Source organism: Aspergillus ochraceoroseus (assembly GCF_002846915.1).
Source record: "Aspergillus ochraceoroseus IBT 24754 chromosome Unknown P175scaffold_7, whole genome shotgun sequence".
NCBI classification, from domain to species: Eukaryota; Fungi; Ascomycota; class Eurotiomycetes; order Eurotiales; family Aspergillaceae; genus Aspergillus; species Aspergillus ochraceoroseus.
Window position 1 is genome coordinate 818,896 of NW_024468482.1, and position 17,195 is coordinate 836,090.

General features: G+C 44.7%; 3 protein-coding genes across 3 annotated transcripts; 1 reads left to right on the plus strand and 2 right to left on the minus strand.

Annotated features, from left to right (window-relative positions):
* Positions 1-11: 11 nt before the first annotated feature.
* On the minus strand, positions 12-11,803 carry P175DRAFT_0511133 (uncharacterized protein; the record flags this gene model as incomplete). Its single annotated transcript, XM_040898571.1, has 15 exons — positions 12-90; positions 143-393; positions 451-900; positions 949-1,084; positions 1,142-1,248; positions 1,304-1,405; positions 1,463-1,594; positions 1,654-2,607; positions 9,893-9,896; positions 9,978-10,296; positions 10,557-10,927; positions 10,981-11,108; positions 11,169-11,457; positions 11,513-11,557; positions 11,610-11,803. The coding sequence occupies 15 exons, from the start codon at positions 11,801-11,803 to the stop codon at positions 12-14; spliced, it is 3,561 nt and encodes a 1,186-aa protein (XP_040750066.1).
* A 350-nt stretch (positions 11,804-12,153) lies between these two features.
* Positions 12,154-13,074, minus strand: P175DRAFT_0463492 (DUF2423 domain-containing protein). The gene is made up of 3 exons (XM_040894816.1): positions 12,830-13,074; positions 12,729-12,776; positions 12,154-12,664 (listed from the first exon to the last, which is right to left on the minus strand). Exons 1-3 carry the CDS (start codon positions 13,011-13,013, stop codon positions 12,516-12,518), a joined length of 381 nt encoding a protein of 126 aa, XP_040750067.1. The 5' UTR covers positions 13,014-13,074; the 3' UTR covers positions 12,154-12,515.
* Positions 13,075-13,208: 134 nt separating this feature from the next.
* P175DRAFT_0518121 (uncharacterized protein) lies at positions 13,209-16,854 on the plus strand (the record flags this gene model as incomplete). The annotated part of the gene is made up of 12 exons (XM_040899033.1): positions 13,209-13,566; positions 13,673-13,891; positions 13,956-14,027; positions 14,081-14,397; positions 14,494-14,599; positions 14,654-14,879; positions 14,929-15,332; positions 15,655-15,658; positions 15,956-16,216; positions 16,374-16,491; positions 16,570-16,659; positions 16,726-16,854. The coding sequence occupies exons 1-12, from the start codon at positions 13,419-13,421 to the stop codon at positions 16,852-16,854; spliced, it is 2,094 nt and encodes a 697-aa protein (XP_040750068.1). The 5' UTR covers positions 13,209-13,418.
* Between the last annotated feature and the right edge of the window lie 341 nt (positions 16,855-17,195).

The window sequence follows — 17,195 nt, forward strand, 5'->3', positions numbered from 1 at the left end:
CCGTCTTCAAATCACGATTTCTTCCCGAACCTCGAAGTAAGAGTTGGGAACTTTTCCGTCTTCACCGGGCTCTGAATAGTGTGTGTAAGTCTGCAAAAAGTCAACATGTGTCACTATGTCTTTCCAACATAGATGGTCATACTTTTCCAAGAGAACTGGGCCATTAATAGCGTCTACTCGCCCATACTTCTTGTTCCGCGTTGAGATATCATAGAACTCATCAGCGTTATCCGCCTGCATCAGCTGCACTGTCTGTTGTAGCTCATCCAAGTTTTCACGAAGAATGGGTACATTGAGGCCGTCAACAAATTGATAGAGATATTCGACATCCTTTGCGAGAGCCATTACGCCATTGGGGTTGATTCGTTTCACATCTGGGGAAAGAGGAAGCGCCTAGATAAGCGGTCAGTCAACTTGGTACTGAAATATAGCTTGCATACAGAGCCCCACTAGAATCATATTTGCTGCGTGGCTAAGGGCATCGAAGTAGATCAACTCTTTAATTTCTGTTGGGAGCCCAAGGAGGGTTGAATTCATGATATTCGATAGGAAACGGGTGAGTGTCTGCATATAGCTGCTCGGTTCTGTAGGTGCAACCTGTGCCACCCAGTCGTATTCCGCGGTTTCGATAAGGTCGTCAATTTTAGAATTAACCACTTCGAAAATACGTTTCTCTGCCACTTTCTTATTGTCTCTAAACTTCTCGGTTGCCTTTAACGTTAGCGGATCCCCAGAGGTGTTCTGCGACCTCGCTGCAGCAAGCAAGAGCTCAAGCTCATGACAAGCGAGCTCGAAATGCTCTAGATTTATAAGGATCTGCACGATTTGGCCAAGGTATTGCGAGTTGAGGCGCTCCACGAGAGTGTCGCAGACTTTGCTAGACAATAATTCATCCAGGGCCTAAAGTAATTAGCAATTTTCTAACATCACTTGATACATTGAACCTACGTCTTTCACTGTTTCGTCAATAACATCCGGATTTGAGAAATCGTCATTGGCAAAGAAGTAAAATTGGTTCAGGAAATTTCGAATATCAATGCAACATAATGGGTACATCTGCGAGAAGGGTAAAACACAAGGGAAACTTATTACAAAATTAGTACCAGGTAATAAGACTGATAGCGGCGGGGTAGAAACATACACTTGTTCCTGAGGGTTTTCAGGATTATACCAACTGACGTTAAGTACTTTATCGAATTCTTCGGGTGTTTGAATTGGCATAGGCATATAATCATCCGTGGACACAATCTTTCAAATAATCAATCAGTATATTGAGCAGACTTAAAACCACCCATTTTCTCACCTCTTGAAAGTCATCGCTGAACCTTCTTTTGAGAAGCTCGGCATACTTCCTAAATAGTGTTAGGAATAAGTTATCGAAAGTTCCGACTGCAAAGCCCCATGCCTATCATTGAAGTTAATAGCGTCATTCAAACTGGTTGGGACTAACGAAGATACATACGTTCATTGTCTGCATAAACAGGGCAATAAGATTCTTTATTCTCAAGAGACTTTCGGCATTGTCGACTTCGCAAAGGGCTTTCGATATTAAGCTTACGGCTGTCTGACACATGGAGTCCCATAGCTCATCAACCTAGTCCCACGCTATTAGTTTCAGAAGTACACGCGGAACTCAACCTAGAGAAAACTCACATCAACCGGAGATCGCAAGCCTGGGAGCTTCTTCATAGTGGATCTTTCAACAATCGCAAAACCTGCCATTTCCTCTAATAGATTGTGGAGGCTAGCACCGTCTTCGTCGACCAGGGTTATCGAGGCCGGTATCAGAAGTTCCTTCTGTCGGCGGCGGGTATTCGCATATTCGACCTTGAATTTATCCATTTGGCCGAGGGACTGGTGTATGTGAAGGCATTCGAAAAGTGGGGTGAAATCAACTTGAAGTTCCTCGTTTTGAAGGAGGTCATACTCCTCATGCTCGTCGGACACCAGTTCAATGGCAGAATTTAATTTGAAGTGCTCAAGATACGGCATCTTTGCAGCTCTTTCCTTGTGTCTTGTTTTGCGCAGATCTGTGTGATACAATGCTATCTCCCCGAGATATTGTGACATCTCCCGGATTCTATACAGCCAAGTGTTCAAGTCCGACATCACCGCTTCAGCTATAGCTCTTTGAGTTGCCGGGACAGAGCGCTGGATCATGTCAGCAATCTGATACTGAGTCACACCCTTGAGGTGAACATTTTGAAGCTCTTCAAGCGCACGAAGCGCTGCGTAATGGTTTTTCTTGGCTAGTAGATCGTGGACTTGATTCGCAAGGCGCAGAACTTCCAAACAATCTTGAATAGCACGGGATGTTTCATCGATGTTTTGTCGGTGACTTCGCGATTCCACCAAAGCCTTTTTCTGCTCGGCTAGCTTCTCTGTACTAGCTTGGATGGATTGGTTCAGGTCCAAGATCTCCGCTGTTAGGCTGACGCTATCCTCTCTAATATGAAGGAGCTGGTTGACGGAAGTGACAAATTCCTGGTGATTTGTGTTGCATATTGTCTCAATTTCAGCTTCCTTATCACTAGCAAACTTAGAAAGAGACTGTAGTAGCTCGGATGTTTTATTGCCAACACTGTATTCCTTAATTGACGGGATCAACTGATCGAGATAGTCTGTGTCGGACGGCGATATGATGATCTATGAACCACCGCATATTAGCAGGCTGAATCAAGCACAAATACACAATACTGACCTGATTTAGGACATATGAGGATTCGCTCCGGGATGGAACCATAGACGGCATGTTGCTGGATCGTGGGTTGTAGCGGCATCCGAATAGGCGGCACAGTACCTAGGTAGTTATGGTGGCCTTGTGGTTGCGACCTGGACGATACCTACCCACGCGATTTGCTGCTTTGTTTGACTAGCGGCTGATCTGTTGGAATATATACCTGGATGTTGGATGCTTCCAGAAACAATTCTGGATTGATATTGTGAAAGAGAAGGTGTCTCTTAATTCGCGAAGTGTAAATAGCTCCCAGTCTAATTTAGGTAGCTCATCAGCAGCTTTCTCCTTGTACTACTCCGTATGCAGGTAGATAAGCAGGTAGTGCCCACCCAACGGTGGTTATCATTTACCCGGGCGGTGAAGGATTCTTAACAGCACCCTTAACAAGCTATGATTGGAATTATTTTATACGATATCTCATCATTCCATATATAACTACTCGTGAAGCGACTATAATTGAAATCTGGTTTGCAGGTCCCCAGCCAAAGCGCCGAAGAGGGAATCAATCCCAGCTTCTTAGTCGCATATAGTTCAAATTCCTTGTTTACCTTTCGAAGGCACATAGAGAGTTAAATTTGAACCAATTGAACAGATCTCATCAGTATACTCTGCAGCGGTATTCAAGATGAAGAGAATAGCCTATAGATATACTGGATGAAGTATGAAACGGCATCAATCATTTGCTTAGCGGCACTTTCCTGATCTGTCCATATTTGAATACCACTGGGCTCCTGGTAGATACCTATAGGTATCACCACATTATTGCACCTTAACTTCAGTATAGCCTTGCTTGAGGCATGAATAAGAATGTGCCCATGCACACTTCAAAGGGACTTCTGTTTGAAATAGGGCATAGGTCTACCTATGTTTAGTTAGGGTTGTCCCAATCTCCTCTTTGAATTATCGGTACTACTAGAGGAATGAATAGTTATGCTAGAGACCACCTGGCTGGACAAGTGGCTATGGCTTACAACTCTTATACACCAACTAATAATTGGAATCTCTATTGATGATTTGTTCATACCTAGGTAATAAAAGATAGTCTCTTCCAGCCAAGAAGTTCCAGGGCCTTTTTGGTGTAAAATATCTATCTATAGCTAAATCTAACTAGGACATCTTTCTCTCCCGGGAGAATATACAACCTAAGTGATATTACTTCATCTTGGTATGATTTGACGTGCCTCTACTACTCTACTGCAGAAGATAATTGATGTTAATGCTTAAAGGTATATAGGTACATGTCCTGTTTCTATGTTAATGTCTAAAGTAAGAAATGTCAAAATTTCCTTACAGCATGCCTTATTCTATCTAGGTACACCTTTGTTTCTTTTCTCTCGGCGTGTTTGATTCCAAACCATGTTTTCTTGCACCCCTACTTTCTCCATGGCCTGTCGTTCTGGGATGTTGTGGACCCAAAACTTGTGTTCTGTCTAGCATGTTTGCAGAAAGACATCCCCCCCTTGTCTCTACTCACTCTACGTGAATTCCTTCAACCTAATAGCCCTACTGCCATCATTGATTGATACTATCAACTGATACCTTATTAAACTCCTACCAATACTGTCTGGTGGATGAACCTTTGATCCAAATATCACTTGAAATCTAGACCTTTCTCACGAAATGAGAGCCACTGACTCCTCTCGTGGGTTAAGTAGCCCTTGCTCAACGGATGGAGTGGCCTCTCCAAATGGTTCGCCGGATACAAAACTTACAGCATTCTCCCCAGAAGATGTACGGTCCAAAGGTCGCTCGGATTCAAGCGTCTGTGGCCCACTGAACGATTCCGGATTTAGAAGACTCTACTCTTCGTAAGTGCACGTAGCCCCAACGATTGTAATGTCCGAAAGCTAATATCATTTAGCTCTGACCCATTTCTCGTTCCAAACAGCATGCCTCATCGAGCACAACTCTCTCCGACTGCTGCAAGTTTTACCCCCATTGGGATGGCGGAAACTTCAAGCGGAAATGGGGCCCAGCTCATGGCTCCTACTAAGGGCATCAATTTCCTCCCAATCAATTCCAGTCAAATCTCCAATGTGGGGGGAGGTGGATTCAGGCATGAATTTGAGGGAACGATGCCCGCATATGGCCCCATTGGAAATGCTCAGATTCCCAGAAGAAGCCTCTCTTTTAGCCCAGTCCGTGGACAATTTGACAAGGACAGGAATCTCCGCGCCTTACTCATTGAGAATGTTCCCACAAACTTGACGTATATGTCGCTGGCAGGATTTTTCAACGTAAGTAGACATCTAAGGAATCTAATATTTCGCTTTTGCTGCATACTAATCCGTGTCTAATCAAGCGGCGTGAATTTACCTCCCTCAAAGGTCCCATACTTTCTGAACTCAGTTCTATGGGCAAGATATATTTAGCATTCACTGATTGTCGGGAGGCAAAAAAGGCAATAGAAAAGGTCCATCTGCTTAGACCTGAATGGCATGTCTTCCCTCTTACACCCAGAGAATTTACGCAGCATTCAGATCCATCACGTTTGCCACAAACCTCAGACTATGAGGGCCAACTGCTTGCATCCGTTTATTATGACAGCCGCAACCCAACATTGAGTCAACATGCAGTTTCTCGATCGCTTGAAACTCTTGTCATGACTTTTGGGGATATAAAAACTTTCACACCCTTACCCTCTGACCAGGAAAATATCATAGAGTTTCATATTGAATTTTTCAATACACGAGATGCGGAGAATGTCATGACCACACTCAACGGCACCTCAGTTGATGTAAGTTACACAAATTCGTTTCCGAAATTAACACATCCTAATCAGCCCTAACTAATTATCTCAAGGACTGTGTTGTTGAAGTCTCATTTTTTACGCCAGATGTACAAAGTGAGACATACCCTTCTCCTCAAAGCCCTTGCTCTGTGAAGGGTGATGTCTCGTGCTTTGACCAGAGCAATCAGAAGAACGCACCATGGACTTCACCTCGCCCTGCTCGTGGTCCCTACATGGAACTTAGTCCAACTGGCCGCTCCACAATTCCACCTGGTGAACATGCCGGCCTCATGGACTGGATGACAAGATCAGGTGAAAGAATCCTGCCTTCTCCACGCCGTGAAGCTGCACGCTATCCTGATTTGCGTCTTAGCAATCAGAATGCTGTAGATATTGAGCGTATCCGTCTGGGGCTAGACGTCCGGACTACGGTATGTATCTCTTTATGAATCTGGTAGTGGGGAGCCAGACTAACCTTTTAAATAATAGATAATGCTTCGAAACATTCCCAATAAAATTGATCAGGTAAGTATGAAAGTAAAAAAGAGGTTTTATACATCTCTCTGACACGGTCAGACTATGCTCAAAGCTATCGTCGATGAGACGAGTCACGGAAAATATGACTTTATGTACCTGCGCATTGGTAAGAAACCCATTCTTCTCTATTGGAAAGCGAGATGCTAACTATCCCCGGTGTAGATTTTGCAAACAATTGCAAGTAAGTTAATACAGTAAGGAACAGTTCTCATGATTTTTGTACCGATAAGTCTTTTTAGTGTTGGCTATGCTTTCATAAATTTCGAAGATGTAAGTAAATTTTCGCCCTAGCTTTTCAAACGACTCTAAATTATTTTCCAGCCGATTGATATCATTGATGTGGGTTTGAAGCCATTTCCTTTATCTGGCTTTTTTTTTTAATGATATCCCAGTTTGTCAAGGCGCGAGCAGGGCGCACCTGGTATGGTCCACAATGATGTCTTATTCCCCCCTAAACTGATGAAGTCTCAGGAACTGTTTTAACAGCGACAAAGTTGCGGAAGTATCATACGCTAGTAAGTAAATATCTACTTGATTTCTCGTATTTTGTTCTGAGCATTGGGTAGCAATTCAAGGCAAAGATTGTCTCGTTCAAAAGTTTCGAAATAGCTCAGTGATGCTGGAGCATCCATCGTTTCGTCCGAAGGTAGGAAGCTCGCAGCAAAAAGTCATGAATGAGGATAGTGGAAGCTCATGTAGCAGATTTTTCATACCGGCCCCGGCCCTCTTATGGGAACCGAGGATCGGTTTCCAGGTCCAGACAATCCATCGAAGATGAGGCGCAGTATTGAAAATGCAGAGCATGTTGGTCAGTATATCATAAGGTATCAAAATACAACACTTTTGACCCAAACCTTGTTCTAGGCCTATTTGCTCCTCGTGTTGGTCAACAGTATCGTGATGAACAACGCCGCCGTCGTTCCCAATTTGATCGTGGAACTACCGCAGCTGAACGTGAAATAGTATATGTTCGAACCCTTGCTCCTAGACGCTCCATTGGTATTAACAACGGCCTAAAAAGTGCTCCATGCACCTACCCTGGGATGAGAATGTGGTATGATTCAACTGCTGATGAACATGGCCCCAAAACTTCTTGATCCTATCCTTCAGACCAGCCCCCTTTGTGAGGAAAGCGTGGACAAGAATACATGTTTGTGTACAACAGCGGATCTTTCCTGGTGTTGCAAGTGATGAGGCTTTTTTTTTTCCTTTTTCGATTTACGTTTGTTCTTCCTTGCTTTGTCGCCTCTTCCCTTCCTCTTGTTCCGAGTACATCATGAATGTTGGAGAAGGCAACCGGCAGTTTTTTGACCCATAGGAGAAAGCCATTCTACGCCCTGGTTGGCTTGGATGTGGTGTCTCGATTTGAGTCTAAGTTGTTGGGTTCATCTCCGTTTGGAAGCGTATCTCTGTGAGATTTAGGGTTCCTCTCTTGCCTACAACACGGCGTGTTAAACTTCAAAATGTACTTTGAAAGGTTACAAAAAAGAGCCAAGATTTATAGCGTCATCGTCGTTCTTGAATGTAGTTCCATGCGCAAGCTCTGAAGTAAATCAAATATCTCAGTGCCAGCGGTTAGCCTCGTTGGCATGAAATTTATCCTTATTCCTTCGTAAGGATGTATACCTACGGAGTATTGTGGGAGAGGACCAATTATGTGGACGGGAACATATCGGTACATCTAAGTACCCACCGCATTGTAGTTCTAACTTTTCTAGTATTAGCGCAAAAGAAGCATTTCCCGGGGATTCAAGAGACCTCGGGAATCTGGAACAATCACACTCCTCATGGAGTCAATCGAACCGGCGCCCTTTGTCCTCTCTGCACACTCGCTACACAAAAAGGAATAATGTTCTCCATCCTCGGCTGATCATATTTTCTTTCGTATAATCCGTCGCGGCAACAATAACGACAACGAAATATGGACGGAGAAGAGATCCTTCGCATCCACTCCATGCTCCATCTTATCTTCCACCGCAATAAGAACCAACATGGAAAGACAAAATGGTGGAAATGGCTATCGATCCTAAAGCGCGTTGTTTGGAACCTTGCTGTGTCTCTTAACTCCCGCCCGTCCATTTCAAGCCGGACAGAGTCTCCCGCGGAATTTTATAAACAGTATCTGGCAACTCGTGTTGTTCCAAGATGTTACCTGTAAGTGTACACGAACAGCGGAACCCCCCCCCCCCCCTTTTTTTTTTTTTCCTTCCTTCCTTCCTTCCTCCTCTCTCTCACCCCGACAGCTTTTGCCATTCGAAAGATAGAAGCCCCATTTCTAACCATTTTCTAGGGCCTTCTCGGTCGTTGTAGCGGATTCGCAGTTTTCTACCCTCGGCACTGTACTAATTGCTACTCTAGCTCGCCTTTCAAGGATAACAGGTGTCAACAAGGAGCTTAATTTCCGTGAGGCTGTAGAAACCGCTCCCGAGAATACTTCTACCTTCCACATCGAGACACCCAAAGCACAGGAAGATTTGGGAGAAGCTCTGGCACGAGAAGGAGAAAATACTTCAGACCCTTTACCGGATCCTCAAAAGACTATAACTCCTAGTCCGCTCTTAGTAGAAACCCGCAAGGCCACTGCAAAGAAGTCACGCGTGACTGAGGATGTGGTGATTAAACCAAAAAAGAAGAAAAGCAAGAAAAAGAATGCTATCGACGACCTTTTTGATGGGCTAATGTGATATATTGAAGTTCTGGCCGATATATTTACCTTCTAATATAGTGGATATGAATTATGTGTCATGATCATCGGTGAAAGGACTCACGCCGCTCTATTGGGCTATATAAAGCATATATGTACATTGCATAACAAACAAACAAGAAAAGTCTCTTCCCACCTAACCCTACACTGTTAGTAGACTGCGTATAACAAACTAAAATATTTCCCATAGCAAATTTACACCGAAATGATGAATAATAGCCCAGGATATTGTATACAGATATTTGGGTGAAAAAACGGTCCAGATGAAGAGATGGGTCCTCAGAGCAGTACATGCGGCCATAACAGACAGCAATGTGGCCGCCGTAGAGAATGTTAGAAGAGTGAAATGAGATCGTTTCTCATCTCCGCTTTGACTAGATCTTAGAAGCTTGGTTGCTGATACCCACCATATCGGACCAGCCCAATTGCCTGCGAATGTCAAAATACCGACGAGTACGATATTGTAGTTGCCGACGCCGTTATAGGCGTTAGACAGGTCCACGGAAGAAATCGCATTCGAACCGCCAAATGCAAAGAAGGTTATGTACTGCATGAACAGGGACGTTACTGTTACTTCGTTGGGTGATAGGTCCATTGAAGCCAAAGCTTTGAGTTGGACTCTGAGAATCAAGAAGAGTGGAACATTGGTGACTCTGGACTGGGTCATGAGGAACAGCGCGAGAGCCTCATGGAAAACCGCACTTGGCGAAACTATTGCCTTATCAGTATTTCGACGCAATGATCCTAAGCCTTTTCCCTGCATACCTCTCTGTTTAGTTGGTCTTTTGTTCTGTCTCGCGGAAATAGTGGAAAACACCACGAGTAACATGATCCCACCCAAAACAAGGCGTGCGTATAGTAGAAGAGGTACCTGGTTTAGTAAAACAGTGACATTGTGCAATACCGGTTTGCTGATAAGCTCCGGTGACTCCGACGCCGCAAAGACTAGCTTGAAAGTGAAAGCTAGTGTTGTGACACCAAAGCAAAGTAGACGCCATGCCATAGAGGAAGAAGTATGACCGATGATGTGGAGGCTAATATCGGCGTAACTTAAAGCCACCAATACCCACAGACTTCCTGGGTGATTCGGGAAGAATGTACGGGAGATATCTGGATCAGCTGCGAATTTCTGGCCAGTTTGGTTCCACCGTCTTAATATTCGGTGAGACACTGCGAGTATCACTGGGCTAAATTTTGGGAACAAAGTGGCTAAAGCTCCATATGTTCCTCTGCCCTTGGAATGGCGCTCAGTCAATCTCCTGGACGACCTGATATGCAAGTAAAATGCCCACCCGGTGAATATCCAGTACCAAAATTGCTGTTCTTCCTCCACGTAGCTACTCGCAAACATTAAGGCGCCATAGCTTAGGATACTCAAGGCAAAGAACAATCCTGCGTGTTTTTCGCCTGATAGCACTCTATACGAAGCAGGCAAGGCGAACAAGACAGCAAGGCCACTCACAAATATTCCCAAGGAAAGATATTTGAGGTTATAATTGCTAGCTGCACTGCTCATCAGGCTCTGGGAAGTTTTGAGGAAGTGCAGAAGGGAGGATTCAACCTCAGACTGGCTGGCACTTCCGTTATCTGCGTCAAACTGACGAAGTAATTCCTGAGCGTGGAACCAAGCGCATCGAGTTTCTTCGACACTTGTCTGAGATTTGGAGTTACAGCCAGCCTCCATTGCATCGCGGTCAACACTAAAGCCCGGGTACGCTTCTTTAACCGTGTCGAGCAGCTGTTTGGAGTTCTCAATAAGCAACTGGATTCTTTGGGACCCTGAAATTCCGATAATAGTGATAATTAGCCACTGACAGAGTCCATGGATATTTGACGGCGTGCTTTACCAGAGTGCCATAGATCAAGAAGTTCCGGTATGAAGACCCCAAGGCTGTTTAAAGGAATAGGTAAACCAAGGAGGCCAGCCAAGGTTGGTGTAATATCCGTTTGATCAACAACACGATAGTATTGCATATCTTTGAATGCAGCGATTGGGCTCTGTCTCATACCCTCTATCGTCTGAAATTTGGGTGATATGAAAAGCAGGGCAGGCGAAGTTTCGCCTACGGAAGAACCACCGTGATTCCCAGCATCATTCATGCCATGATCTCCACACACAACAAATAGTGTTGATTCTAAGTGAGCTTCTTGGTTCATAGCCTCATATACTTGGCTAACAATGGCATCCATTTCGCGCTGCTTTGTTATCATATAAGGACTAGATTTAATTTAGGACATGGTTAGACGGAGACAATAGATAAGTCAACTTACCTCTGTGGACCAGCTTTATGCCCTATGTGGTCTAAGCCCAGGTAATGCATAATTAGTGCAGACCAATCATCCTGGAGAAGCTCATGAGGGATATGGCGGGTCACGTTGGTATCTACTTCGGTGAAGTCCTTAAAACAATAGTTAGTTCCTTGGTGAACTGGGAGTCCGAGAGCTCAAGTGCAACCCACTGATACAAAAAAGCTTGTTGTACCATCTGCCCTGCTAAACATTCCGGGAAAGAGCTTCAACCAGGTATCATCTCCATACATTATGAGCTTCTCTCCCCTCCTTTTAATTTGAGCCAACCAGGTATCTTGAAATGCAAGAGTCGAAGAAGTATCGGATTCTGCAATGTTCAGGATGACATCGAGGAAAGAGGGTACAGATCCTGTAGTTAAAGCCTTCAGTCGAGGCATTGTAACTGTGGGGGACCCTGCATATGCGGTAAAAGGGACTGCGGCGCCGGACCGAATCAGACTGTTTGACTTGGGTCAATGGGGACTCGGAGTAGGTAAGATACGTGGTAACGGACCCTTGGGTAAAGAGGAAGCCGGACTTATCGGAATACACGAAGTCGCTAGAGTGCTGGTTAGTTAGAAGCATCGAGATAGGGGTGCGCATCGCTTTACCTCCGCAGGGCATCAACCACCATAAAGACAACCTTATTGAAGATTGGTGCTGGCGCATTCCGAGCCTCCTCAAATGTCGCAAGCCCAGGGATCAAAGGCTTATAAGGAAAAAATCCCAAGGAGAAGATAAGAATAGAAATAGGAATAAGAATATTGGCAAGGAGTACCGGCCAAATGGCTGGTTTAATGGCCATTTTGGTCATTGATGGCCTGTGAAATGCGCACTGGGCACTGTGAAATGAGCACAAGCTGCTACACTCCTATATGAACATGTTCAACCAAAATCCATACGGACTTGAAAATAGTGAATTTGTTCTTGTCTGTAGTGTTTCTCGGACATGATTCTCCTCCATATAGTTGACAACCGTGTCCTTGACCGCCTTCCTTTCGTATATATCGGAAGTAAACATAATTAAGCTTTCACCAGGTGCCTGTGTGCATATCTCTTTATATTTGTATGGGATAGGTTATTTATTCAATTATTTAGTTTATTTGAGCAATTGATTTTGTACCAAAAGTTCTGCAGGTGTTATAGAGAAATCATACATCAGTGACGGGTGGTTTGTTTTTAATTGAATTTAAGACGATATCTTTATCTTATCCGAATTTCGATATGGGGTATCAAAGGCATGGCGTGAGTTATTTGAAGGATCTTATTCTGTATGGCTGCGATGCCCCCTTTCAATGTTCCTTGATGATCGTTTCACCGTTTTGAGAAGCCGATCTCCTTCTTTCGAAGTCGCTGATCCTCGAGATATAGGGACTACATCCGCATGGCTGAGCCGCTGATAATTCATTTTCTTCCCAACCATAAAATGAACAAAAAATCGATAATACCCAATCCAATGCCGTTAGTTTGAACGCCGTCTTCTCCTAATTGCATAACTGGACAAAACAAAGAATTTTCTATTTCTTCTTCGAGAACTTTTTGGTTTTCGATGGATGGGGTCGGAAAACAATAGAAGAACGACTTTTCCCACGGCGCTTTTGAATGCGCCCTGACCGTTGGGAACGACCGGCATTGTTCTTGAGGGTTCCGTTATCGACATCCATATCTGGAGAAAGACATTACATGAGTATCAACAATAAGAGGATCGGGACTATTGAAAGACTGCTTACCGTCACCGCTTTCTGCTGGGTTCGTTTTCGCGCTGCTATTCTGTGCGTCTGGATCCTGTTAACCAGCGGAATCAACCAACATGTGAGGTATGATAGCATACCTGATTCTGTAACATCCATGCTCATCTTCGACTTTTCTTGATCGCTTGGTTTCGGTTGGGCTGCCAACTCCTGTAGCTTGGCAGACAATCTCTCTGTGCGTGCATCCACCACGGGCCCAAATACTGTCGCACGCAGCTTCGCCTTATTGCGCTTAGAAACACTGGCACGGACACTTTTTGCCATGTTTTGGTGATCAATATAAAAAGATTAAATTTCGCAACAGGAATAAAAGAGGAGAAAAAATTGGGTAGATGCTAATGTGAGAGTGAGCCAGCCGGCTGTCGACGAAAAAAAAGTTTTCTCCCACCACCAAAATTGTCTTATGTCATCATATCGGAGATTCTTCTCACCTCCGCACTGCTCGCCGGGGAGCCTGGTCGCGTTGATAGGGACAACACTTGATGGGGTTTCCTGGCCGGAACCTTCTCTGTTTATTATTTCATATCATCATACTTGATCCGAAAGCAGATACTGAAATGCCTTTTCATGTATTCAGGTAGCAGAAAGGCGCCGTTTTGAGATACGCTTCCTAAAGTCCTCCAGGACGCCCAGATTCCTCGCCTGCAGACAAAGAACATCATCCCAACTATGGCTTCTGTCGGCCAGTCGCCCGAGCTCCAGAGTGTGATTGCTTTGGTCAAGACATTGACCAATGTACAACTTAAGGATATCCTGAGAAATGAGAGGCTTGCGGTCTCTGGGGTGAAAGCTTCACTCCAACTCCGCATAATCGATTGTTCGTACTTCTCCTCATCTTGTGTTTGCAAGCAATACCTCTTTGGCCGTCGAACAATGGGTCTGAAAATTATACACGAGCCATTAACACATTTGAGTCGTTGTAGATATTGAAAGACTTCAGCAAGCGGGTTATCTTGATCGCTACGATAGTCTGAGAAAATTCATATACACCACTGCCCATCGTTCATTACCTCCCTCACCATCAGTATCGCAACCAGCCCCTGGTCACCACTACCACTCGACTTCGAGCAGTCAATCAGTACAATCACAGCATAGGCCGTCCCCATTGGGAATGTCGATACCTTCTCATGGGACCGCACCCGGTATACTCTTACATAACCCTCACTTCAATTGTGGACAATCCCTCATGTCTTATGATAAATTTAGGACCCCTGAGCTTCAAAGAGAGCCCTTTCTACAACATACTAAACCAACTTACCCCAACAGTAGAATGTAAAGGTAAGTTTTCTTTACTATTGAAGCTGTTGTGAATATCGTCTAAAATTATGAAGCACGTGAACAGACTAGAGACAGCGTTGAACTCAAGATTATTCTAAGCACTGATGTGGCTTCTCGACTGCAGACAGATCCTAAGCTAAGAATAATGGTATTCTGCGCTGCAGATACGGGTCTCAACCAATTCACCAAGTCGGATATTGCTTTCCCTCATCAAGTAGAGCTAAAAGCCAACCTGGACGAGGTGAAGGCTAACTTGAGAGGACTTAAAAACAAACCTGGCACGACAAGGCCCGCTGATGTGACAACTTATATCCGGAAGAGAGCAGGTTACACTAATCATATTGTGATGACTTATGCCCTCACCCAAAAGGTAAGCAACCTCCCCCTGCTCTCGTTCAAGTCGAAGCTATTCCCGGTTGTATTTAAGATACAATAAGTTGGATATCCCTGCTAATCTATCTTTTAGAGATTCTTCGTTCTCGCTAATCTTGTCGAGTGTACACCTGTTGAGGAGCTGGTGGAAAAGTTAAAGCAGAGAAAGACGATCACGAAGGAACAAGTCATACAAGAGAGTATGTTTGAATACTAGCACCTCCCAACTTGAACACATGTCTAATATTTCTTAGTGAAAAATAAGGCAGAGGACTCTGATATTGTTGCTACGTCGAGTGTCATGTCGTTGAAGTGCCCGCTATCCACACTTCGAATACAAGTTCCTTGCCGCTCCGTCTTGTGCACGCATAATCAGTGTTTTGATGCATCTTCATTCCTTCAATTGCAAGAACAAGCACCGACCTGGACTTGCCCAGTTTGCCTCAAGGCAACGAGTTATGAATCGCTGCATATTGACCAGTAAGTTTTACATCTACCAGTTCATATTATTTTCTCCCTAACAGTATAGGTACGTCGAGGATATTCTTCGTTCAACATCCACAGATGTCGACCAGGTCATTATTGAACCGGACGGCCAATGGTCGGGACCAAAAGAGGAAACCCCAGTTGGGCCCTCTGGCGCCACGCCTGCAACTGATGAAGACGACGAATTGATTGAAATAAGGGAACCTGGAATTACTCCTGTAAAACAAGAATCTTTACCAGCCTCAGATGCACTGCACCAAACTCCGGCACGATCACGGGAGACCTCATCAGCATGGTCCCACCATACCACCAATAAGCGGTCTGCTGCCCAGGTTATCGATCTCACTTTGAGTGATGACAATGAGGATGATTCTCCAGTAAGACCAGCGAAACGCCCTGCGATAGAACTGCTTAATCGGCCGGTACCGCATCACGATCTCGAAGCTCGTACGGGGGCAGTCATCTAGACAAAAGGAATCCTCGAATACTTGATTGATGAGAACAAGCTATTCAAAGGATGATTCTAACTATTAATGCATGTTTATGTGGCGTTGCGGCGTACTTGGTTCCAAGGGAGGGGGAATTATTATCGCATATAGCGAGCGCCCTTTGAATCTGCTGGACGAGGTGGATTTCGCTGGAACTAGTTTAATTGGCCAATAGGACCAAAGCCATTTTATTATCAAAACCAAACATACCTGGGTATCAGGAAAATTAAGACCAAAAATAAATAAATAAATCTTATGAGGGTGTATGTAAGGGACGTTAGTTATGTATGTACGGAGTACTCTTCGCAGCAGTTGCAACGGAGGATTTAATTCGAGTAGAGAGCGGTCCCATGAGGGGAGGGAAAGGGGAGGGGGGGGGGGGGGGCCTTGATCTCCAAACCCTCCCCCGTTCGCCATGATGTTGATCGCAACCGGCCCTTCCTTACGCCGCAATCACCATATTCAACAGCGAGTCGCGCAAGTTCGTCTATATGATTTAATGGCTTCGACATGATAAGTTCCCACTACTAAGATTCTTTATACATCAACATCTTCTTATCTACCTACACCCCTCTTTGCAAGCTCGCCATCTCCGTCACTCCCTACCGCCGTCATGTCGTTCGATGCGTCCGGTTCCCCCCTCAATGCCTCCGATCCGCGAACCCGCGTTCTAAGCGCGTCATGTCTAGATTTCCTCCTCATCGAGCTGGTCCCCATGGCGGAGCGATTGACGAAGGAACTCGCTACACAGGAGAAGCTCCCAGATGACGAGGAGGTCAAAGAGACGACCTTCTTCCGCCTCGAGTCTTTGGGCTATCGGGTCGGACAAGGGCTTGCAGAAAGGTATGCTATGCTGTCCTTCCGAGAACCTACGCTATCTAGCACTCAAAAAGGAAAAAGGGGGGAAGAAGCGCAAGTAAAACTGCAACAGGAGGTTACAAACCACCCAAGCTAATAACTAGGGAATTTCCACACAACCCTTCTTCTTCTTCCTTGACAGGTTCTCTCGAGATCGACCACGATTTACGGATAATCTTGACGTGATCAAGTTCCTTTGCAAAGATTTATGGACTGTGCTATTTAGAAAACAAGTGGATAATCTGAAAACTAACCATCGGGTAAGGGTTCCCCGTTCTGTCTGCTCCGGTGGTGGATGTTGGGAATTTGAGGTCGGGGGCTGACATGATCTCATTTAGGGGGTCTATGTTTTAACGGATAACTCTTTTCGACCGTTTGCAAGAATGAGTATGTCTGTGAGAAGTGAAGCTGTCACTATGGCGCAGGCGGTAAGCAACCCGCCACTTTTTACCTCTTGTCTTCTGGTTATAGTCTGTTATCTCATCAAGTTCTAGTATCTATGGTTCCCCTGCGGTGTCATTCGTGGTGCTTTGTCTAGCCTGGGTATCAACACTACTGTTCAGGCCGAGACTACCGAGCTTCCGGGCGCAACGTTCCAGATCAAAACAATCAACAAATCTTAAAAAAAAAATAACTCATCTCTACTCAAGACGCAGAGGCACGGACACACATGAGGCACCCCCCTGGACAATACTGCGGAACAATAGAGCATGTATTGCGATGCTTAGGGGAATGGCTGGAATTAGCCCTTCTTCTACAACCTTTTTTTTTTTTTTTCTTCCGCCCATCATATTATAATCCTTACGACAACAGAGTGCAGGCATGAAAAAGAAAAAAAGAAAGAAGTTCTTTGCTAATTCTGTACGCATTGTGTCTGCATTCCCCCAGTTGCAAGTCTAACCGAAACGATTCATTGCCACTTCCAGTTATTCGTCTTCATAATTTCCTAATGATTCAAAGCCTA